This window comes from Lepidochelys kempii, chromosome 1, assembly GCF_965140285.1.
Source record: "Lepidochelys kempii isolate rLepKem1 chromosome 1, rLepKem1.hap1, whole genome shotgun sequence".
Classification (NCBI taxonomy): Eukaryota; Metazoa; Chordata; order Testudines; family Cheloniidae; genus Lepidochelys; species Lepidochelys kempii.
In genome coordinates, this window is record NC_136380.1 from 325,564,170 (window position 1) to 325,590,555 (window position 26,386).

A 26,386-nucleotide genomic window follows, 5' to 3' on the forward strand; every position below is an offset into this window, starting at 1 on the left:
AATGGGTTGAGTTTTATTCTTACTGTAGAGCTATTCATATGTTCTGAAGGTACAGTATATGTAGTTATAATCTATCTTCAATGAGCTTCATGCAAGATTTCAGGTTTAGAACATTCAAGTTCGAAGTTCTGTAGCATTCAACCTCCCCTCACCTACCTACTGCAAGACATAACGACCAGCAACTACACCAGTCATCAGACCCTTTTTAAACAATGTAAGAAAATAAACAAATAGAATCCTCATTTTTAGAAAGACTACTTAAAGCATTTGAGGTGATTTAATGCATTTAAGAAGAAAATTCTATCATCTGCTAAATCACTACACTGGTATGTCTAAATCTTAAATAAATTGTAGTGTGTTTCTACATCAATAGATTAGGTCCTCTTCCCAATGCTGGGTCAGCTAACCCCTTCCCTGTAAAACAGTGATAGTGTATGGGCTATGACAGTCAAACTCAACATTGGCCAGATACACAATTCAGTACCCTTGGGCCATAATTTTAGAAGGTAGAATCTGGTAGGACGAGAGTTTCAGTTCCCCCAAGATGATTACCCATACCTTTAAAATTATTACAAGTACTGCTTGGGAAAACTGAAATTTAAAAACATGTAAGGTCTACATGTCTAATTCTTTCACAGAAGAAATAAGTATATGATAACATCTTCATTAGTTGTGGGTTTGGGTAATGGCTGGGGTATTTTAAAGATTAGGATGCTGCCATGATAGGACTTGATCTTATCAGCAGACCTAGCAAAAGGTACAGCGCAAGACTGAAGTCTTGCCTTAAGGCAAAGTGGATAAAGTGGAGTCTGATAAAGGCTCATAAGAACTTTCTGCATAAGATTACCACAGCAACAGACAATTTTCTTTTTCATATCAAAGGGATCCTAACTGGTAGCAAAAGTTCTGACTAAGCTCAGGAAAGAGAGGATATGATTAATTGTTCCTTATGGGAAAATTTGGTCCCTGCTTAACTGCTTTAAATTTCTGTGATTAGCAAGAATAAGCTTTGGACACTACTACAGCAAATATTTTACTTTACCACCTACAAATGGAGTCAGAAGTATCAATGGATTCATTCAATTAAATCAACTCAAGTAGAAATATAGATATGTACAGATGGAACTTAGGTTTCACAGTTTAAATATTTAGAAATTAGAGGTCTTCATAGACAAGACTTTTCTTGGCAAGATACATTGTAGACAATTTCCTTTAGTTTAGTTGCTTTGGAACTTAACCTGTTTGTTCTCTCCATGATTCAGAAGATATTTTAAATTCAGCAGCTCTATCATATTTTTCAGTTCATGCAACAGATCACACAAACAGATTTCTGCAAACTGCACAGGCACATTCAGTGTGGCATCCAGCTAGTTGCTAATGCAGTACTGATGTTTCTTCTCCCTGTCAAGGTTTCCTCCTCAATAGCTGACCCAGAAAATGAATTCACACATAGTTTCACTGCTCTGACAACTGGTCCACACATTTATTTTAAATTGCCTTTCCTACATACGACCCCAATTCAACAAATGAAAGAGTGTCCACAGTCTGAGCACTGGTTTTGCATAAAGCAAAGGTTTTGGTACCCCCTGTGAAGAAGGTAATGTATGATAATTCCCATATTAAAGATAGGAACATGGAAACAGATTAAATGAATTGCCTGGAGGCACCGTATTCTTGACAAGTAGGCACAGGACTGCAAATGAGAACTTAATTCCAATGCTGATTCTGACACCAACTATCTGTGAAGTGCGGGTAATAATACTTCTCCCTCCTTCAAAAGAGGTATTGTAAAGATTGATTCATTCATTCTTGTGAGCACTCGGGCACTACCATGATGAGCACAACAGAAAAGCCCATTAAAATAATCCATATTCAGTGCAGCATTGAATAAGAACAGCCATACTGGGACAGACCAATGGTACATCTAGCCTAGTATCCAACCTTTAACAGTAGCCAATGCCAGATTCTTCAGAGGGAATTAATAGAACAGGTAATACTCATCAAGTGATCCATCCCCTGTCACCCATTCCCAGCTTCTGGGAATCAGAGGCTAGCAACACTTCAGAGCAAGGTTTTGCATCCCTGACCATCCTCGCTAATAGCCATTGATGGACCTATCCTCCATGAACTTACCTAGTTCTTTTTTAACCCTGTTAAAGTCTTGGCCTTCAACATCCTTTGGCAAAGAGTTCCATTGGTTGACTGCGCATTGTGTGAAGAAATACTTCCTTTTGTTTGTTTTAAACCTGCTGCCTATCAATTTGATTTGGTGATCCCTAGTTCTTGTGGTATGAGGAGTAAATAACACTTCCTTATTTACTTTCTCCACACCAGTCATGATTTTATAGACCTCTACCATATCCCCCGTTAGCCGTCTCTTTTCCAAGCTGAAAAGCCCCAGTTTTATTAATCTCTCCTCATAGGGAAGCTGTTCCATACCTCTGATCATTTTTGTTGCCCTTTTCTGTACCTTTTCCAATTCCAATATTTTTTTTTTTAGATGGGGCGACCAGATCTGCATGCAGTATTCAAAATGTGGGAGTACTATGGATTTATATAGAGGCAATATATTTTCTGTCTTATCTATTCCTTTCCTAATGATTCCCAACATTGTTAGCTTTTTTGACTGCTGCTGCACATTGAGCAGATGGTTTCAGAGAACTATTCATGATGATTCCAAGATCTTTCTTGAGCGGCTGCAGCAAATTTAGACCCCCTCATTTTATATGTATAGTTGGGAATAGGTTTTCCAGTGTGCATTACTTTGCATTTATCAACATTGAATGTCATCTGCCATTTTGTTGCCTAGTCACCCACTTCTGAGAAATCTCTTTGTATGACTCTTTGCAGTCTGCTTTGGATTTAACTATCTTGACTAGTTTTATATGATCTGCAAATTTTGCCATCTCACGGTTTACCCCTTTTTCCAGATTTATGAATATGTTAAACAGTACTGATCACTGTACAGAACCCTGGGGGACACCACTATTTACCTCTTTCCATTCTGAAAATTGACCATGTTTCCTATCTTTTAACCAGTTACTGATCTATGAGAGGACCTTCCCTCTTATCCCAGGACAGCTTACTTTACTTAAGAACCTTTGGTGAGGGACCTTCTCGAAGATGAGATAAAAGGATGGTGTGTAGTACATAAGGCATAGATGTCTCACACTGAATGGTGGTAATAAAAAAACAAAACAAAACTGCCTCATTCCCTTTGTCCAGTCGGTGCACTAAAAGCAGCATGGGCCTTGTGGGGAACAATAGTGATTGTCTAATTAGGACTGTCATAATACACTAGATATAGGTAACCCTTAATTCTGGTAGCTCCTAATTTTAAGTGCTCTGTTACTATTTTTTTCTAATGTAGTTTGTGTCTTTATATACACATAAAAGACAATTGGATGCAGCTTTTTATTGCAATGTGTGCATGTGTTTTATGGAATGCTGTAGTTGGGGCATCCTGGTTATCTATATTACAGTACCAGCAGCATTACAAATATGATAGACTTGATCTAAATTGAACACATTTCCTTAAGGAAAACATTATATTAAACATGCACATTATGCCATTTTAACAACTTTTGCAGTCACTTCATTATTTGTTAATTTTTTAAAAACACAACAAAGCACAGATTCCTCACTGAGAACTATATACATGCCAAAGTTGAAGCTCTATTACAAAGTGGGTTGAGTAGGAAAAACTGCATTTTAAATAATTTAGAATTTAAATAGTATTTGTTTTCATACTTGCATAATACAGCTCAGTGGAATTTCTTAGGCCATTCAAAAATAATTACTTATTCTCAGTCCAAAGTGTATTAATGTCAGTCAGAAAAGTAAAGGAGTACTTGTGGCACCTTAGAGACTAACCAATTTATTTGAGCATGAGCTTTCGTGAGCTACAGCTCACTTCATCGGATGCATACCGTGGAAACTGCAGCAGACTTTATATACACACAGAGAATATGAAACAATACCTCCTCCCACCCCACTGTCCTGCTGGTAATAGCTTATCTAAAGTGATCATCAAGTTGGGCCATTTCCAGCACAAATCCAGGTTTTCTCACCCTCCACACAAATTCACTCTCCTGCTGGTGATAGCCCATCCAAAGTGATTGTACTTTGGATGGGCTATCACCAGCAGGAGAGTGAATTTGTGTGGAGGGTGAGAGAACCTGGATTTGTGCTGGAAATGGCCCAACTTGATGATCACTTTAGATAAGCTATTACCAGCAGGACAGTGGGGTGGGAGGAGGTATTGTTTCATATTCTCTGTGTGTATATAAAGTCTGCTGCAGTTTCCACGGTATGCATCCGATGAAGTGAGCTGTAGCTCACGAAAGCTCATGCTCAAATAAATTGGTTAGTCTCTAAGGTGCCACAAGTACTCCTTTTCTTTTTGCGAATACAGACTAACACGGCTGTTACTCTGACACCAGTCAGAAAAGTAACATTTTTGAGAAAGTGACTGGAAACATGGGTTTCTATCATGACAGCACACAAAATACCCTTTTTTGATAGAGAGAATCATTGCCATCCTCTCACACTAAGGGACAGGGAAGAAATCAGGTTTTTCTAGCAACACATCCACAGCTGATAGTGGATTCATGCATAAAGACTCCTGGCTGACACAAAGGACTTGAATATTACAGTTCTTGTCCAAGATATTTTCTTTGTGTGAAATGTTGTGGCTAATGTACTTCACCCCAAAATCTTTGTTACAGGTGGCTTTGTAGGTGAAGGCAAAAAGACTGGTTTAAATTGCAGTCAAGTCACAAATAACATTACTACCTATTCCAAAGCAAAATGTATATGAGCATCCATATTTAGCCTGGATACATAAATGGGGAGGAAGCCTGATTATTGTCAGTTATACTGGTTTTACTCCACTACAACTTCAGTGGAGAGACTTTTGATTTACATCCGGGTAAGACAATCAGGATCACAGACCTCAGATGGCAGCTAAGCATAGCACAGTGAGGCTGTGTCTACACTAGATTTTTTTTTCCCTCTCAAAATTTCCCACCATTGCTTTTATCAGTGGTACTAAGAGTGAGAGCACAAGTGTACACCAGGTGCTGGTGGCCACACACATTTTTATAACCTACACCTATTCTGAGCAGGGTTAGACAATACAGTGGTTAAAGTGCTGGTGGGCAGTTCATTCTAGTGCTGCCACTCCCAGAGCTGTATGGAGGTACCAACTGTGGCAAATTTTAAGAACAAAAATGTCTAGTGTAGACAGTCTAACAATGCCTTTGAGCACTCTTCCTAATCTCATGACATACAAGATCTGTCTTTCTAATCAATCAGAATCTATCATTCCCTGTAATTATAACCTCATAGCACAGAACTAAGGAAACATTCAGTATGTAGGTGGTTGTCATTATGACTGACAACTACTGAAAAAACATAGGGTTTATTTTTAGTTCTCTGTTCACACAATATGCAGATTGGCTGCATGCTGAAGTAAAATGGCTCTGACACACTAGAAAAACCACTATTCTAATATAAATTGATTTTATACACTGGGACAAAATTGTTTGATTCAAATTAAATATTTGATTTCCTACTGCAAGAAGTTACCTGTTGCGTTTGGCATTGAAATATTCATGAGAACAACATCTTCAAACAGAGTTGTTTCAAAATGCCGTGCTCTACTGTACAAAATTAACCTTCTAAACTCGGCAAAAATTAGGCGGGGAGAGAATTTGCACAGTTGTCCAAATAAGGAGTGGCCACAGAAGTCTTGATGGTGCAGTAAATACAGACTTCAAGACGCAACTTTTCCAATGGCTGTTAGGCATGTCTCTTAATTTGTTAATTAGTACATTTGGCAAGTATGCCCAGAGGGCACACAGTTTGTGCAACTTCTAAATATAAATATCCATGATACCTTGGGCACCATGTGTTGTGTCATTTCATCTTTAGTGCCTTTAGGAAAAGAGAATAAAAGAATTTCTTGATATAGTCTCAAATAACTACATTTTAGAAATTGTATTAAAACAACAATGTACAATTATAAGCACACTTAGGATTAGTGTACATTATTGTGATGACTGCCATAGAAACCGCCCATGATAAAAATGCCAAATTTAGTGCAGTGTTTGGACGTCCTGAAGTAAATAAGGGATCGGCGACACATGTACTGCGTTTTGTTCAGTATTTGGTTTTTAACCACTGCCTCATTCGCTAACCATTATCTATGCTTTGATGTGAATGAGGTAGGACTCCTGTGGAAAAGTTAGTGTAGGATTATTAAATTGGGACTGTGCCCCAGCTCCCTAACAATAAAATGGGAATATCAGTATTTCCCTACCTCACAGGGATGCTGTGAAGATAAATATATTAAAGATTGTGAGTTCCTTAGATACTATGGTGAGGGAGCCATATAAATACCAAAGATTGATGATCAGTAATTCCCTTACTCCAAAAAGACTCGGTTCACACTGTTCTTTGATTTCTGTTCTGTTCTTCCTTTCAACAACAATTTTACATAATCTGCTCACACGTTAAAATGACATCCTGTCATTTACCTTTCACTCACTTTGGACAATGTAAGATTTCAGCATTGAGTAGGATTCAGCATCACAGTGGGAAGGAAAAGAGGCACACAGAGCCAGGGTAGAGAGCAAATGATAAGAAAATCATGGAAAGAGGTGAACAGAATTGCAGGAAGGTCTGGGGACAAAGGGCAGTTTTCTTCAGCAACTCATGACTGTTCTAGACCATTAATGACTGCTTCTTGGAACAGCTAGTCCTGGAACCCACAAGGGGAGAGGCAATTCTTGATTTAGTCTTAAGTGGTGCACAGGATCTGGGCCAAGAGGTGAATATAGCTGAGCAGCTTAGTAATAGTGACCATAATGTAATGAAATTTAACATCCTTTTAGGGGGAGAAATACCAAAGAAATGCACCACAGTAGCATTTAACTTCAAAAAGGGAAACTACACAAAAATGAGGAAGCTACCTAAAGGGAACATAAAAGGAACACTTACAAGAGCGAAATGCCAACAAGCTTCATGGAAACTTTAAAAACACCATAACAGAGGCTCAAACTAAATGTATACCCCAAATAATTTTTAAGAGGATCAAAAAAAACCCCACCATTGGCTCAACAACGGAGTAAAAGAAACAATTAGTAGCAAAAAGACATCACTTAAAAACTGCAACTCAGATACTACTGAGGAAAATAGAAAGGAGCATAAACTCAGGCAACTTAAGTGTAAAAGTAGAGTTAAGCAGGCCAAAAAATAATTTGAAGGGCAACTAGCGCAAAACACACAAACTAACAGCAAATTGTTTTTAAGTACATCAACTGCAGGAAGCCTGCCAAACAATCAGTGGGGCCTCTGGACAATCGAGGTGCTAAAGAAGCACTCAAGGAAGACCAGGCCATTGTGGAGATACAAAGAATTCATTTAGCATCAGTCTTCACCGCAGAGGTTATGAGGGAGATTCCCCATGCCTAAGCCATTCTTTTTAGGTTGCATATCTGAAGAACTGTCCTAGATTGAGGTATCAAATTGATAAATTAAACAGTAGTAAGTCACTGGGAACAGACAGTATTCATCCAAGAGTTCTGAGGGAATTCAAATATGAAATTGCAGAACTAACAAGTATGGTATATAACCTATCACTTAAATCAGCCTCTGTATTAGATGACTGGAGGGTAGCTAACGTGATGCCAAGTTTTAAAAAAGGCCCCAGAGGCCATCCTGGCAATTACAAGGCACACTTGTTAAAACTACTGTAAAGAACAGACCAATAAATAAAAGTGTGTTGGGGAAAAGTCAACACAGTTTTTATAAGGGAAATCATGCCTCCCCAATCTATAAGAATTCTTTGAGGGCGTCAACAAGCAAGTGGACATGGTATACATGGATATCCAGTGGATATAATGTATGCTGTACTTGGACTTTCAGAAAGCCTTTGACAAGATCCCACCCCAAAGGCTCAAGCAAAGTAAAGCAGTCATGGAATAAAAGACAGTCCTCTCATGCATCAGCAACTGGTTAAAAGATAGGAAATGAAGGATAGGAAGAAATAGTTTTCACAAACATAAAGAAGTACTTCTTCACATAACACACAGTCAACCTGTGGAACTCATTGTGTTGGACTGTTATGAAGGCCAGAAGTATAACTGGATCCAAAGAAGAATTAGATCAGTTCTTGGAGGATGGTCAGGGACACAATGCCATGCTCTGGGTGTCCCTAAACTCAGATTGACAGAAGCTGAGACTGGACAACAAGGGATGGATCCCGTGGTGAGCTGGAGCAGGTTCGCACTGGTTCGCTGGAACCGGTTGTCAAATTTAGAAGTCCTTTTAGAACCAGTTGTCCCGTGAAGGACAACCGGTTCTAAAAGGGCTTCTAAATTTAACCAGCCAAAAGTGGCACCTTAGGTGCCGACTCCATGGGTGCTCTGGGGCTGGAGCACCCACGGGGAAAATTTGGTGGGTGCAGAGCACCCACCGGCAGCTCCCTGCCCAGCTCCACCTCACCTCTGCTCTGCCTCCTTCCCTGAACGCACTGCCCCACTCTGCTTCTCTTGCCCCCTCCACCCCACGGTTTCCCACAAATCAGCTGTTTGTGTGGGAAGCCTGGGAGGGCTGAGAAGCAGGCGGCAGCTTCGCGTTCAGGCCCAAGGAGGCGGAGTGGAGGTGAGCTGGGGCACGAGGAGGGCCGCCCGCGCAGCAGCAGGTAACCTGGGGGGCATCCAGGGGAACTGCTCCCCGCCTCAGCTCGCCCCCGCAGGCCTGAGCGTGAAGCCGCCGCTTGCTTCTCAGCCCTCCCAGCCTTCCCGCGTGAACAGCTAATTCGCGGGAAGCCGGGGGGCATGGGGCGGGGAAGCAGAGCAGGGCGGCACGTACAGGGGAGGAGACAGAGCAGAGGTGAGCTGGGGGCAGGTGCGGGGGTGGGGAGCTGCCGGTGCGTGCTCTGCACCCACCAAATTTTCCCCGTGCATGCTCCAGCCCCGGAGCACCCACGGAGTCCGTGCCTAAGGTGCCACTTTTGATGTGATCAGTGCGGGGAGCAGCCACTTCCCCTGCTCCCCCCAGCTACGCTACCCCGCCCCAGGAGCCAGAGGGACATGCCAGATGCTTCCTGGGAGCCGCCCCAGGTAAGCACTGCCGGAACTCCCCACCTCACCCCTGGCAGGTCCCTCTGGTTCTTAGGGGCGGGGCCACGTGGGCACCCAGTATGGTGGCCCACGAGACCCTCCTGCCCGGTTCTGGGGGCAGTCAGGGGACAGGGGAGGGGGGTGGATGGGGCAGAGGTCCCGGGGGGGGGCGTCAAGGAACGTGGGGGGGTTGGATGGGGCAGAGGTCCCGGGGGATAGGGATTGGCCACAACCCCCTCATGGGGTGAGGAGGGAACCGGTTGTTAAGATTTTGGCAGCTCATCACTGGATGGATCACTCAGTAATTGTCCTGTTCTTTTCAATCCCTCTGAAGTATCTGGCACTGGCCAATATCAGAAGACTGGTCCATCTAGTACAGTGTCCTATAGTTTGACCCAGTATGGCCATTCTAATGAACTTGAGAGCCACATACAGAGGAAGCTAACAGGAGAGTATCACAGGCTAGACCACCCTCATCCCAGTTGGCTGACAGACTGCTTCCTTATGCACCTATCTACAATGTGTAGGGGAAAAAAGCTGTGTGATCCTGGGGGACTTCATTGTAAATGACATGCTCTGGAGCTCTCATGGTGCCTGTCCTAAAACGGCCTTGGAATTTCTAAACGTTATAGATGACAATTTCCTAGTTCAAAAAGTGTTGCAGCCAACAACTACTTTTGTCTTAGCAGATAATCAGGAACTGATCACAGAACTAAAAATGAACAACAGCTGAGGTACAAGTGATCATGGTTTGATCACATTTATAATGTGCAAGCAGAATCAAGTTGCATCCGATGAAGTGAGCTGTAGCTCACAAAAGCTTGTGCTCAGATAGATTTGTTAGTCTCTAAAGTGCCACAAGTACTCCTTTTCTTTTTGCGGACACAGACTAACACGGCTGCTACTCTGAAAAAAGTTCAGACCATTAATATACATACTTGCAGCTTTAACGGGGCCAATTTTACAAAGCTGAAAACAATTATGAGCCTAATCAAGGGAGGAAGAATTTAATCAGAAGAATATGAATGATAATTGGGAGTCATTTAGGATACCCCAAAAGCCACAATTCCACAGTTGAGAGAGAAATCTGTACTGGTTAAAATCATTTCCCCTGGTACAGAGGGGAAATGAAGGCAGCCAAAAAAACCCAGATGATATAGTGTCATCATATGGTGGTGATAATATGTCTGAAGGATGTTAAACAGAAGCTACTAAAGTCAGACATTTTTAAATCAGCAGGTCCAAATGAGTTTTATTCAAAAGTTTTAAGAGAGCTGGCTGAGGAGTTTGATGGACCATTAATTTGTTTTTTCTATAAGTCTTGAAGCACTGGGGAAGTTCTAAGAGACTGGAAGAAAGCTAATGTCAATTTTTTTAAAAGGGTAAATAGGATGAGCTGGGTAATCAGCCTGATCTCTATCTTGGTCACGATAATGGAGCAACCGATATGGATCTTGACTGATAAAGAACTAAAGGAGGGTAATGTAATTAATACAAATCAACATGGGTTTATAGAAAATAGATCCTGTCAAACTAACTTGATATGTTTTTGATGTGATTACAAGTTTGATGGATAAAGATAATAGTGTTGATGTAATATCTACACTGTAAGGCATTTGACTGGGTACCACAAGACATTTTGATTTAAAAATTAGGACATTATAAAAATAATATGAAACAAATTAACTGGATCAAAAATTGGCTAAGTGATAGTTCTCAAAATGCAACTGTAAATGGGGAATTGTCATTGAGCGGGTCTGTTCCTAGTGGAGTCCCACAGAGATCAGTTCTTGGCCCTACATTTTAACATTTTTCCAATGATCTGGAAGAAAACATAAAATCATCACTTAGCATTTGCAGATGACTCAAAAATTGGGGGAGTGGTAGCAGAGAAAGGTATAACATGATCCAATGGCTGAAAGTTGAAGCTAAACAAATTCAGACTGGAATACATTTTTAACAGTGAGAGTAATTAACCATTGGAACAATTTACAAGGTTCATGGTGGATTCTCCGTCACTGACCATTTTTATATCAAGATTGGATGTTTTCATGAAAGATATGATCTAGCAATTATTTTGGGGAAAGTTTTATGGCCTGTGTTACACTGGAGATCAGACAGATGATTATACTCATCCCTTCTGGCCTCAGAATCTGAATCATTGCTTTTAAATATTTCCTAAAAACAAAGGAAATTCCCAGACAAAAATGTATTTAAAATAGATTAAGAGCTGAATAGATATTAATTAAATAAAAACATTACTAGCCATCAAAAACTCCCTTCTTCCTATACACAATACCTCATCTATAACCACAAACCTCTCATTGCATACTGTGCATACAAATCTCAGAGTTACTGTCTCATAGCCAGATCATCCTTCATTCACCAAGTAGTTCACAATAAAACATTCTATTTTCGACGTCTCCGACTCAAGGAACATTTCCAACACACCTCTGAACAACATACTAACCCACAGAGACCTTTTTACCAAGACTACAAAAAGAAGGATTCTGGGTGGACTCCTCCTGAAGGTCGAAACAACAGACTGGACTTCTACATAGAGTGCTTCCGCCGACATGCACAGGCTGAAATTGTGGAAAAGCAGCATCGCTTGCCCCATAACCTCAGCTGTGCAGAACACAATGCCATCCACAGCCTCAGAAACAATTCTGACATCATAATCAAAAAGGCTGATAAAGGAGGTGCTGTCGTCATCACGAATAGGTCGGAATATGAACAAGAGGCTGCTAGGCAGCTTTCCAACACCACTTTCTACAAGCCATTACCCTCTGATCCCACTGAGGGTTACCAAAAGAAACTACATCATTTGCCCTCAAAAAGCACAAGAACAAATCCGCACAGACACACCCCTGGAACCTCGAATTCTATCTGCTACCCAAGATCCATAAACCTGGAAATCCTGGATTACCCATCATCTCAGGCATTGGCACCTTGACAGCAGGATTGTCTGGCTATGTAGACTCCCTCCTCAGGCCCTACACTACCAGCACTCCCAGCTATCTTCGAGACACCACTGACTTCCTGAGGAAACTACAATCCATCGGTGATCTTCCTGAAAACACCATCCTGGCCACTACGGATGTAGAAGCCCTCTACACCAACATTCCACACAAAGATGGACTATAAGCCGTCAGGAACAGTATCCCCGACAATGTCATGGCAAACCTGGTGGCTGAACTTTGTGACTTTGTCCTCACGCGTAACTATTTCACACTTGGGGGCAATGTATACCTTCAAATCAGCGGCACTGCTATGGTTACGGCATGGCCCCACAGTATGCCAACATTTTTAAGGCTGACTTAGAACACTTCCTCAGCTCTTGTCCCCTAATTCCCCTACTCTACTTGCGCTACACTGATGACATCATCATCTGGCCCCATGGAAAAGAAGCCCTTGAGGAATTCCACCATGATTTCAACAATTTCCATCCCACCATCAACCTCAGCCTGGACCAGTCCACACAAGAGATCCACTTCCTGGACGTTACGGTGCTAATAAGCGATGGTCACATAAACACCACCCTATACCGGAAACCTACTGACCGCTATTCCTAACTACATGCCTCCAGCTTTCATCCAGACCACACCACACGATCCATTGTCTACAGCCAAGCTCTGCGATACAACCGCATTTGCTCCAACCCCTCAGACAGAGACAAACACTTATAAGATCTCTATCAAGCATTCTTATGACTACAATACCCACCCAGCTGAAGTGAAGAAACAGACTGACAGAGCCAGAAGAGTACCCAGAAGTTACCTACTACAGGACATGCCCAACAAAGAAAACAACAGAACACCACTAGCCATCCCCTTCAGCCCCCAACTAAAACCTTTCCAATGCATCATCAAGGATCTACAACCTATCCTGAAGGACAACCCATCACTCTCAGATCTTGGGAGACAGGCCAATCCTTGCTTACAGAGAGCCCCTAAACCTGAAGCAAATACTCACCAGCAACCACACAACAGAACCACTAACCCAGGAACCTATCCTTGCACCAAATCCCATTGCCAACTGTGGTCACATATCTATTCAGGAGACACCATCATAGGGCCTAATCACATCAGCCACACTATCAGAGGCTCGTTCACCTGCACATCTACCAATGTGATATATGCCATCATGTGCCAGCAATGCCCCTCTGCCATGTACATTGGTCAAACTGGACAGTCTCTACGTAAAAGAATAAATGGACACAAATCAGACGTCAAGAATTATAACATTCAAAAACCAGTCGGAGAACACTTCAATCTCTCTGGTCACTCGATTACAGACCTAAAAGTTGCAATTCTTCAACAAAAAAACTTCAAAAACAGACTCCAACGAGAGACTGCTGAATTGGAATTAATTTGCAAACTGGATACAGTTAACTTAGGCTTGAATAGAGACTGGGAGTGGACTGGTCATTACACAAAGTAAAACTATTTCCCCATGTTTATTCCCCCCCTCTGCCCACCACTGTTCCTCAGACATTCTTGTCAACTGCTGGAAATGACCCACTTTGATTATCACTACGAAAGGTTTCTCCCCCTGCCCCACCCCTCCTGCTGGTAATAGTTCACCTTAAGTGATCACTCTCTTGTTACAGTGTGTATGGTAACACCCATTGTTTCATGTTCTCTATGTATATAAATCTCCCCACTGTATTTTCCACTGAATGTATCCGATGAAGTGAGCTGTAGCTCACGAAAGCTTATGCTCAAATTTGTTAGTCTCTAAGGTGCCACAAGTACTCCTTTTCTTTTTAATAAAACATTCATATATCTCACCACCTAATCACATAGTATAGGAAAAAATTCAATTCAGGTAGTCTTAAATGAAGTAATATTCACTGGCAGTTTTGCAGAAACAGAAAAAATACTACAATAAAAATAGGTTAAAAAACGTTGAATGTAATACTAAGTGTCACAAGGGTGGCACAGAACAGTTACAAAGAAGAGTTTAAGATACCTGAAAATTTCACATAATGCAAAGTTCTTTGTCTGACCTATTTTATATATAGATATGATTGATGTTGAATGACTTCATATCATATGTAGAAAGCTGGGAAGAGCATGCAGAATCCCGTCCAGTTTGGAGGGAATATATGTACAGCTGAACATGAAGCAGCTTTGATCCAGAGGATGGATGCAAAGCAAGAAAGACAAAAGCAGTGTGCTGTAATCCTGGACTCTAACTCAGACAACACATGGATCTGTGAAATCTGTGTTGCTCTTAAATTGGATTTGTCAGCTGCCGTGGGCAACAGGGGGATCCCTCCAGCTCCCCGCCTACCACAGCAGCAGGGTGATGTGGTACAAATGTATATTTTAACAAGGGTCTTCACCAAAGTTGTCGCTGTAGTTGCATACCAACAGTACTTGCAGATAGAATGAGATAATATAACTGTTCATTCGCTTCTCATTTCATCAGAAATGCTCTTCCAGAACTTTATACAAAGAAGAGATACCAGCAATTGGCAAAGAAACATATTAAATGACACTTTGCTGGCAGTTATACTTTGTTTCTGAAAAATGTTAGCATAAGACAGTGTTCACTGTGTGTAATTTAAAGTTAGGGGTGGAGTGACTGTGATGCTGGCAGACCAGGTGTCAGCTATTGCCAAGGCACAGCTGGAATCCAGACCAGCTCACCTGTATGTTGATATTGTTCAAATAGCCGTTGAATTTGTAAAGATGCGTTTTAGTGTTTAGACTTTATAAAATGCTTGTAAGTTGCTGTATGCATTAATCTTACTTATGTCTGTATCCCATGTTATAAGGAATAATGTAGGTTTTACTTTATAACTGTAAAAAGGCCTGCTCTGAACTTGTGAACTCAGGCAGGAGGAGTGATTCCCTCACTCAGCAAAGAGGACTATCAGAACTAAGTGGGCCATTGTGAAGCATCACTATACAAAGACTTTGCTCATTGTCCCTACACAAGCTATATGCATAAGTGCTTGTCAAGAGGGAAATAAAGATAGCTGACATGAATATTTTTCATCTCTTTGCTGTTGGACTCTCGCAGGGCTGGAGCCAGGAAAAAAGAGCAGATCCCCAGCGTCAACCTGGGTTAGCCCTAAAAGACATTCAGAGCTGACAGACTACTATCGCTCTGTCACCTTTTGGAACCACAGATTGTAACTTATTTGTGTGTGTGCATGTGTGTGTGTGTGTATATATATATATATATATATATATATATATATATATAAAATATTGCCTGCTTTAACCTGTAAATAATTCATTTATTTTTCCTAGTTAATAAATCCTTAGATTTCACACCAAAGACAACATTTGTAGCTAATCTTATAGTAAGCTAACTAAGGTACACATTGACGGGAGGTAAGTAACTGGTCTTTTGGGTCTGAGAGCACTATTTTTTAATATTTTGTGATCTTTGTTGTAAGTGACCATTTATCACTAAGTCCAGCTTGCCCAAGTGACAAGATAGACTTATGTGCCCAAGGGGGACAGTCTGTGACTCCATGGTCAGACTGTTAAAGTACTTCAGGAATTCACATTTGTTACTAGATTGCTGAAATATAACAACAGAACATACCCCCACTTTTTGGTGTCTAGACAGCATGACAGTGACAATGTAGTGAGAGTGTGGGAATTTTTTGTTTTTTGCCATTTAATATAATCCAGTCCACTCCTAAAGTAAAATGTGTATATATAATGAGCTGAGTCATCCCTGACGAAGATAATATAATTATATCCAGGGAGGGATAAACTGCATCACTGGCATGGAAATCGTCATGACCTTCCTTGCATTTTGGTGGCAACAGAATTTTAACAAGGAGCTCCTGTAAGGCCCAGACAACCCCCTACAGCACAGTACTGAATGTCAACTCAAAGAGGCATCTCTGGTATATTTTGACATCAAACAGCCTAATAAATTTAATATAAAATAAGTCATACAAGTAAGTAAAGCTAATTGTGTCACAAGATTATGTGCCCTTTAGATGTTCATCTTGTCTATACAAACTGGCTGCAGATATCAGAGCATTATACCTGTACGTGTAAAATTAAATGCCCAAAATCCTAGTTAGCACAGAAGGAAGGTTGCCCAATGGTGCCTAGTGTCCTTCCAGAACGTGAAGAATGGCTAAACTTAAACCTCTGAACACCAGGAAAGGAAGAGTTAAAGTAATGCAAATATGAACCTCGGAAAAACAGGAAATGAAGTGTTAAGGTACATGCCATCTCCACAATGCAGCTTAAGCTCTGCCATCTGGAGCTGGCAATTGCCACTGGGAATGATTCAGTAAGGGGGCTGCCATAATAAGTAGACATGAGAAAGTTCTAAGGGTGTACTACTATTTGTATTGTAATCCACAGATTCAAATTTCAGCATTAATCTGTGCATACTCCAGCTGCCTTTACTGTTAGGTATAGCTTTATTGAATGGTGGGGGGGTCAGTTGGAGCAGCTTAGCACTGCTCTTACTGTGATATGACGAGGTACATGCATACTTTGAAGGATCAACTATACCTCATTTCATTAGGCTGTATTTGCAGTATGTGCATAAGGGTGTCCTCTTGCCATGAAGATTGTCAGCAGTCTTGTGACATGGTGGCCTCCAAGGCTTAGTGAGGGGTGGGTGAAGGCAATGTCTCAAAGGAAATCCTCAGGGTGAAGAAGTGGTAACATTTAGCAAGTCTGGGGCGGTTTGTGTGGAAAAGGCTCAGTATTTGAGAGTAGGGCAGGTATAGTCAGCTATGCCAGACCTAACCCTCAGCTTTGTCTTAGGAAAGAGAAATTTTTACACTTTGCCCTACAGCAGGGGTCGGCAGCCTTTCAGAAGTGGTGTGCCGAGTCTTCATTTATTCACTTCAAGGTTTCGCATGCCAGTAATACATTTTAACGTTTTTAGAAGGTCTCTTTCTATAAGTCTATAATATAACTAAACCATTGTTGTATGTAAAGTAAATAAGGTTTATAAATGTTTAAGAAGCTTCATTTAAAATTAAACTAAAATGCAGAGCCCCCGCTGACCAGGGGCCAGGACCCGGACAGTGTGAGTGCCACTGAAAATCAGCTTGCGTGCCATAGGTTGCTTACCCCTGTCCTACAGGGTTCACGTGGTTTGTTCCTAAAGTGTTCTGTAGTATCTGTAAGGGCAGAATGCTAGCATGTGCATTCAGGGTCAGTCAAGGCATTGTTCAGAGGGCAGAATTAAGGTTGTCGTGTGGGGGTGGGGGAGGGGTATACCTTTTACTTAGTAATCTGTCCTCAAAAGACCAGGAAATACAAAGGGACAAAGTGATAAACAATTCAAGGTTGTTGCTGGCATTCGTGGAGCAGCTTCAGATAGTGAAGTAATCATTCTGGGCCCAAGAAACAAGCACTGACTGGTGGGATTACATCGTAATGCAGGCTTGAGATGACTAGCAGTGGCTGCAGAAATTTCGGATGGGAAAGGCCACATTTCTGGATTTGGGTCCTGAGATCACCCCAGCCCTCCAGCACATGGACACCAGAATGAATGAGAGCGGCATTGATGGTTAAAAAGCCGGTGGCAGTTGCAGTGTTGAAGCTTAGTTGGAAATCATTTTGGAATTGGAAAATCCAGTGAGGCCCTTGTTATGCAAGCATGTAGGGTTATTAATCCTGCTACACAGGAGAGTGATTGATTGTCCTGCACATGGCAGATATTGCGGACTGATCTGCAGCTATGGGGTTCCCAAACTGTGGTGGGGTGATAGCATGCACATCCCTATTTTGGCCCCAGCCCATCTTACTACAGAAAGGGCTACATCAACAGAAGCAGCTAGTTTTCTTTGGTTATACAAGCACTGGTCAATCACCAGGCATACTTCACTGATATCAGTGTGGGCTGGTCAGGGAAGGAACATGATGCTCACATCTTTAAGGACACAGGAGTGTTTAGGAAGCTGCAAATAGAGAACATTTTTTCCCAACTTGCGGATTACCACTGGTGATGCTGAAGTGCCAATAATGATCTTGGGGGACTCAGCCTACACCTTGCTCATGAAGCTGTTCCCTGGCCACCTTGACAGAGCCAAGGAAAGATTCAACAACTGACTCAGCAGATGAGAATGACTGCTGAATGTGCTTTTGCAAATTAAAGGGATGCTGGTGGTGTTTACTCACTAGATTAGAGCTCAGTGAGAAAAAATATCCCAATGGTTATAGCTGCCTGCTGTATCCCACATAATATCTGTGAGGCAAAAGCAGAAAAGTTGCCACTGGGGTGGAGGTGGAACAGCTGTCTGCTGAGTTTGAACAGCCAGACACAAGGGCCATTAGAGTTCATTGCAGAGCTATGCGGCTGAGGGAGGCCTTAAAAGAGCACTTTAAAGGTCAGCCATAGTAATGTGCTGTGCTGGACAGTGATCTGCCTGGCCCTGAAATTTTGGGAGTTAAGAATTGTGTAGTGGTGTATATTTATGAATATCACACTGTCTTTTAATGAAACTATGAATTATGCAGTGCTTCCTATACATTCATAATTAGTACACTGTGTTTTTAACTGAACTAATGAGTTCTGTGGTGGTGTTGTATTACAAGTAAGGTGTGCTTTTGTAGCACTAGGCATTTTGTAGTATACATTATGGAGTAATAAAGATTATTTTGTTCCAAAATATAAAAATGTATTGCCCACCAAAACCAATGCAAAACAATAATATGCAATTAAAAACCAGTATAAACTTATAAAATCAATGAACAAAACTTGAAAAGTAGAACGGTACTGTCCATTTAAATCCATTTCTACCAAACGTACACCAGCCATGTCTCTCACAAATGGGTCTATTGAAGCTGTTGTTTTCCTAACTGTCCCCCAGTGTGGAGCAGTAGGGGTCAGGATGTGGTCTATGATGCAATGTGGAATATTGGGAGGTATAGGGAGCTGTTGAAATGGAGTTCTCCATTGACTGCAGAGGGAGGCAAGCTCACAACTGTTGGAACTGTTCGTCGACAAGAGTGCAGCACTTGGGTTTGCTGCCTGAGAAGCCCCATTCTGTCCTGGTGCATCTTCCTCTCCTTTTCCTGCTGGGACTTCTGTGCCTTTCTCTTCTCCACTTTTTCTTTCTCAAGGCTGTCGGCTCTAGTCATCTTCCAGGCCCCCTGTTCATGGTCTAGAGCAGCACTGTCTTGCAGGATCTCAGAGAACACATCCTCCCTACCACACCTACGTGTCCCTCCTTCTCTTCCACCTCCTTGCTGTTCACAGCAGGTTTCTGTCTGAGGCATCCATGGTGGTCTGCAGGGTGTTGGTGGGGTCTCCACCTGTGTTCCCTGTAAGCTGTGTGGTTGGGCAGCCACCCAGGAGAGATTCAAGTGCTGCCCAGTTGATTAGCAGAGTGTGCACATCTGGCAGTGTGTGTTCAGATGCCCCTACCCCCGCTGCTTTGCAATCATGTTGCCCGTCCTGCAGCTGCTTCCAGAATCCTCCTGCTGGCTGTGCAGAGTAGGGGGGAGGGAGAGAGAGGGTGCTGATGTCAGGGTGTCTCTGCCCCCCCGCCCCTGTATCCCGTCTCCGCAGAGCAGGGGTGAGGGGACAGCCTGGCTCAGGAGAACTCGGAGCTTCTGAGGTCTGAACGGTGAGTGAGTGAGTGCCTTTCTTAAAGAGACAGTGCATGGTTTCTGAGACTTCCCCAGCAGCTAGCTCTCACAGTCTCTGTCCGTCTCCCCTTATTCTACTCCCCCCTGCCCATGTACCCCATTTCTGAAGAGCGGGGGAGGGGAGACAGGGCTCAGGACAGCTTTCAATGAGTGCCTTAAAGAGACCGCATACGGCGTCTCTCAGAAACTTCCCCAGCAGTGCGCGCGCGCGCAAACACACACAGAGTCCGTCTCTCTCCCTCTCACACCAGGGTGGATAAAAATCAATTAAAAAAAATCGGATATTTTTTATTTAGATCAGATTTTTTTGATCAAATGCTGTTTGAGGAAAAAACCTATCGAAAGATAGTTTTAATTAAGACTCTTGGCCTCCCTGGCCTTACGGTATGCCTGCTGTAGTTCCTTTGCTCTCATGCAGCACCACCGCTGATCCCCATCGTACCCCTTTGTCTATATTCCCTGTGCAATCTTTTCATAGATGTCCACATTGCTATGCCTGGTCTGTAGCTGTTCCTGCACAGCCTCTTCTCCCCACAGGCCCAGGAGATCAACACCTCCTGCCTCTTTTAGGCAGGAACATATCTGGAATGTGTAGATGGCCTGGTGAGCTGCACACAACAAGGGAGAGCTGCTACGTGTGCTTGTCAAACTGGGCAATCAGGAAAAGGCATTTCAAAAATACATGGGCATTTTAAAAGGGTGGGTGTGCTTCCACCCTCCATGACCCCTGTCCAGTGGAGTTCACAATTGTGATCACTGGTCAGTGTCAGGCATTGTGGAACTGGAGGACTGTTAGGGTTCGGCGTGGATCCTGTGTAATCTGTCACACTGCCTCAGCCCTGGCTCAACACCATTCAGGGAGGTGGCGTCACTGCTGCTGTAACAGGGCGCTTACATTGGCAGGAGACAAATCTGAGCGTGGACACAGGCATAACTAGGTCACTGTACGGCAACTCAGGCCAGCCTAACTTTGTAGCATAGACCAGGCCTCAGATTGTCTACTGTTTGGGGCAGGGACCTTGCCTTATGAGATTTCTGAGAGGCATTTAGCACACTTTTGGATGCTATAAAACGAACAACATCAGAAGCAACTTTCTTAAAGTTTTTTAATGAATTGATGTGCATTTATATGTATCAACACTTTTTAATCTCTTAAAGTAGTTTTTAAGTAAGCCTCTGAAAGGTCAAAACATTTTACAATCGTGTTAATGTATTTCGCTTTCACCACTATCGGTGTTACGTTACTTGCTACTAAAGGAAAGAACTGTGCTGTATACACCTCACAAATTTTTATAATACTTTTCCTTTTGTGAAATGGGCATCTATACAGCTTACAAAAAGCTCAAGACAAGCAACAGCAAATGTATTATTACCTTACAAGATGTAAGTTTGTTGCAAGAATGTCTATACCAAACTCTAACTGAATTCAATCTTATTGGCACTGCTAAATATTGCTCACTGTAAAGAATCTCTTACCGGATCTAAATTCTTAAAAAGAAGAATGTCCTTGCAAGCCTCTTGCAATCTGTTTCGCTGATCATCTGTTTTGGGGTAAATAATCTGAAAGAGATAATAGAAACTCCTGGTTTAATTTTCTTTTCTCCATGCAGAACCTTAAAAATGATCATCATAAAAGAGCACATAGCTGAAACTCTGAACTAAACCTGCTAAGAAAGTTTACATAACAGTATAACACCCTTGGCAGCATTCTTCTCTCAAAACCCTAAAGACTTGGGGACATACTCAATAAAGACATTACATCACAGCAGTGGTTAATTTGTAAGGAAAGAGGTGCCAAGGCTCAAGCAATTTTTTACGTTCATAACTGATGCACCAAGCCCAAAGGTGCCAGAAGTATGAACTGCCAAGCCTAGGGGTGCCAGGGCTCAGCCCTGACAAACCCTGGCACAAATTAAGCACTGCACCAGAGTATTAGGGAGAGCAGCACTAATCTGTTTGTGCTTATCCAGCCACTATACCACTAACATCCAATTCATTTTTGCAAACCCTTGAGAGTTCAAATTTTGTTATCTAAAACAACTTATTATTGTTCTCAGTTTATGTTTCAAACATATTGGTGTGATATGTAACACCAAAGTCACGTGTCCCATTCAAAATGTCTTTTATTTCCCATATCATTTTCCAACACTTTGTACATCATATCTGGGTTAATTACATCAAAATTTTCACACAGTAAATAACAAACTTCATAGCATCCAAGTGAGGTACAGATGTCCTAAATTAGAAAAGACTGACCCATCCCACTTTAGTAACGTGATTGGCAACCAAATTGTTTGTTTTGTTCACAGTCTTAAGAAGGTGTAATGAAGCATCATAGCTATAACACCATATGTAAGGGATCACTTTTAAATTACTTTTAAAATATTGCAATCAACTGAAATGAGGCACAGCTTTAAAAATTGCATCAAAATTATACTTGCACTACTTTATCCTCAAAGTTAATGTACTACCTTTGAAGGGGTGACATACTGAGTTGTTAAAAATATTAGTTTTGTTAATCCAAACAAATTACTATTGCATTTCTAAATTTAGAAAATATCTATGCAATTTTATCTTTTTCCCCCTGGGAAGATATTGATACTGCTGCAAAATTATAAGGACATTAACTGACAATTTAAGAGCACAGGGCCCTTTGGGCACATATATCATTGAACAAGAAAGGTCTCATCAAAAGACTAGGTATCACAGGGGACATCACTCAAAACATTTTTTAATATTTTAAAAATTGGGCTCTACATAGGGACCTAGTATAGAAATTAAAGGGATGACAGTTCTTTGGAACAAAGTCTCATACACTGTCACAGAATAATTACATTGGATCCATAACTACTATCATCAGTGACTTTTTTTTTTTTTTTTTTTTTATTTCTAATGTCTGAAAACTGAGAGGTAAGCATTTCACCCATTGAGTTACATACCCTTGACTCTGTGTCATCCTCTTCTTCATCAGGATTGTAAGCTTCTGCACATACTAAAACAAAAATGAAGAGTTTAAGCTGTTTCTCAAAAGGCAACATATTGTATAAGCATCTACAGAAATAATAATAGGAAGCATACCACGTGCAATACTGAATTGTAGTAACTGATAATTTCTCTCTCTTCTTTTCTTTTCTTTTTTTTTTCCATGAAGCATATTATTGTTGTTAAATATTTATATTACACTAGCATCCAGAGATCCAAACTAGCTGTGGCGCTCCACTGTGCTAGGCACCCTACAATGTCCATTTTATAAAACGTTACAGTTTCAATAATTTAACAAGCCTGATACAACTTTCTATGGAATCAATGGAAAGCCTCCTGCTGATTTTACTAGAGTTGGATTAGGTCCAAAGTAAGTGGAAATATGCCCATAAAAAGGAAACATTAAATCTGTTGAACAACTACAGTACTGTATTTCTAAATAAACAAAATATTCTTATAAACAGTATTATGGTAGCTGTCGTATTTTAGTGATGACTGAGTCAGGTTTTAGGGTAATCTATTTACTTAAAAATAACTCAAAGTAAACAGTACTGATATGCTATAACTCTAGCATGGCTGTATGCTCTGTCTCATGCTCTGCAACTGGTTTCTGTCTGTTTGTGTGAGAGACAGAGAGTGTCAAGAGGAAGCATAGTGCAGTACTGCATAGTGTCTTGCAGCATGTATAAACACAATAGACTCCCTGCGAAAGTATAGCACATTTCCCATTTCCCCCCCACACCTCCAATTCTCTACACTAACAGATTCTAACAAAAACATTTTTTTAACTTGTTATCTTTTATGTTATCACAGTATCAACAGGTCTCAGTCAGTCTTGTCAGACGTTTTAACAGCCTCCTAGATCTATTGAGAAGAAAATTGAATTTAGGCTTATCTGTCTTAAATCTTTTAGTCTCTTCACACAAGTGGAAGCTGGATCAATCCATTAAGGTATTTTTGTCCTTTTAGTGTATCTGTTCTCCCTTCACTCTTCCTTGATATATGTTCATTCTCACTCTGTCTCATTCTTAGGTCATTAGCAGATTCCTTCAAAAAATGGTTTCCATTTTCTATCATAACTGGATACTGATGATGTTACGTTTCTTTAATCACTGTAGTTTGTTCTGGCCAATGCAGAATCTATGGTATACTAATTGATAAAGGCCTAGTTCTTCTGTTATAATTTTGATCGATCAATCTTTTTGCCAGGACTAGAGTTATCTGTCATTCCTTTGGTTAGGTCTTATGTCTTGTAATTGAGTATGTATATGTTTATTTTATAACTGTTCAGCCAGTGGTTTTCAACATTGCAGAAGCATTGCTCTGTAGTTGAATGGCACGAAATGTGCAATTTCTTTTCCATCAATTGCTTATTGGAGCTACTACTTCACTCTATAGACTCCACAATCTACTAATTCATTTGCTTGTGGGTATTTCAAGACAAGATATCATATGTTATCGATATCACAAGATATCACCATAATAGAGACTCAACTTAAATGTATACCCCAAATTAAAAAACACAGTAAAAGAACTAAAAAAGAGCCACCGTGGCTTAACAACCATGTAAAAGAAGCAGTGAGAGATGAAAAAGGCATATTTTAAAAAGTGGAAGTCCAATCCTAGTGAAGTAAATAGAAAGGAGCATAAACACTGCTAAATTAAATGTAAAAATGTAATAAAAAAAGCCAAAAAGGAGTTTGAAGAACAGCTAGCCAAAAACTCAAAAGGTAATAACAATGTTTTTTAAGTACATCAGAAGCAGGAAGCCTGCTAAACTACCAGTGGGGCCCTGGACGATCGAGGTACAAAAGGAGCACTTAAAGACGATAAAGTCATCGCAGAGAAACTAAACGAATTCTTTGCTTCAGCCTTCACGGCTGAGGATGTTAAGGAGATTCCCAAACCTGAGCTATCTTTTGTAGGTGACAAATCTGAGGAATTGTCACAGATTGAAGTGTCACAAGAGGAGGTTTTGGAATTAATTGATAAACTTAACAGTAACAAGTCACCGGGACCAGATGGCATTCACCCAAGAGTTCTGAAAGAACTCAAATGTGAAATTGCGGGACTATTAACTATGGTTTATAACCTATCCTTTAAATCAGCTTCTGTACCCAATGACTGGAAGATAGCTAATGTAACGCCAATATTTAAGAAGGGCTCTAGAGGTGATCCTGGCAATTACAGACTAGTAAGTCTAACGTCAGTACCGGGCAAATTAGTTGAAACAACAGTAAAGAATAAAATTGTCAGACACATAGAACAACATAAATTGTTGGGCAAAAGTCAACATGGTTTCTGTAAAGGGAGATCATGTCTTACTAATCTATTAAGAGTTCTTTGAGGGGATCAACAAACATGTGGACAAGGGGGATCCAGTGGATATAGTGTACGTAGATTTCCAGAAAGCCTTTGACAAGGTCCCTCACCAAAGGCTTTTATGTAAATTAAGTTGTCATAGGATAAAAGGGAAGATCCTTTCATGGATTGAGAACTGGTTAAAAGACAGGAACAAAGGGTAGGAATAAATGGTAAATTTTCAGAATGGAGAGGGTTAACTAGTGGTGTTCCCCAAGGGTCAGTCCTAGGACCAATCCTATTCAAAAATTATCTGGAGAAAGGGGTAAACAGTGAGGTGGAAAAGTTTGCAGATGATACTACACTGCTCAAGGTAGTTAAGACCAAAGCAGACTGTGAAGGACTTTAAAAGGGCAACAAAATGGCAAATGAAATTTAATGTGTCCAGATTTGTGTCCATTTATTTTTTTGCATAGAGACTGTCCGGTTTGGCCAATGTACATGGCAGAGGGGCATTGCTGGCACATGAATGGCATATATCACATTGGTAGATGTGCAGGTGAACGAGCCCCTGATGGCATGGCTAATGTGATTAGGTCCTATGATGGTGTCACTTGAATAAATATGTGGACAGAGTTGGAATCGGGCTTTGTTGCAAGGATAGGTTCCTGGGTTAGTGATTTTGTTGTGTGGTTGCTGGAGAGTATTTGCTTCAGGTTGGGGGGCTATCTATAAGCGAGGACTGGTCTGTCTCCCAAGATCTGTGAGAGTGAGGGATCATTTTTCAGGATAGGTTGTAAATCTTTGATGATGCGCTGGAGAGGTTTTAGTTGGGGGCTGAAGGTGACAGCTAGTGATGTTCTGTTATTTCCTTTGTTCGGCCTGTCCTGTAGTAGGTGACTTCTGTGTACTCTTCTGGCTCTGTCAATCTGTTTTTTCACTTCAGCAGGTGGGTATTATAGTTTTAAGAATGGTTGATAGAGATCTTGTAGGTGTTTGTCTTTGTCTGAGGGGTTGAAGCAAATGCAGTTGTATCTTAGAGCTTGGCTGTAGACAATGAATTGTGTGGTGTACCAGAAGAGTACCCAGAAGTCACTCTGAAATCTGTCAATTTATTTACTGATTCTAGACATTTTGATACACTAATTAGTTACAATAAATTAATTGCACAGGAAAGTCTCAAAATCATATCTTCATTATGAAATAAAAACTGTAACAGTAACCATTAAACCATATTTCACACTTCCAGAAACTCATTAGTGTAATGGAATCACTCATTTTCTTGTAACAAGTGACTAACAATAAATAACTCTAAGATAAAGCTTGAGTAGTGCTATGTAACATGTATTTAAGGCAGCAACATTACCATATAAAAGG

The 26,386-nt window shown here is 41.1% G+C and overlaps 1 protein-coding gene across 2 annotated transcripts in view; it reads right to left on the reverse strand.

Annotated features, from left to right (window-relative positions):
- PRKAR2B (protein kinase cAMP-dependent type II regulatory subunit beta) overlaps positions 1 to 26,386 on the reverse strand; it is a 147,132-nt gene that overhangs the window by 21,061 nt on the left and 99,685 nt on the right. For both annotated transcript variants that reach the window (XM_073328473.2, XM_073328474.2), the window contains exons 3-4: positions 22,666 to 22,718; positions 21,203 to 21,286 (exon numbers count right to left, since the gene is read on the reverse strand). In XM_073328473.2, coding sequence (XP_073184574.1) covers positions 21,203 to 21,286; positions 22,666 to 22,718 — 137 coding nt within the window. The remainder of the gene's footprint in view (positions 1 to 21,202; positions 21,287 to 22,665; positions 22,719 to 26,386) is intronic.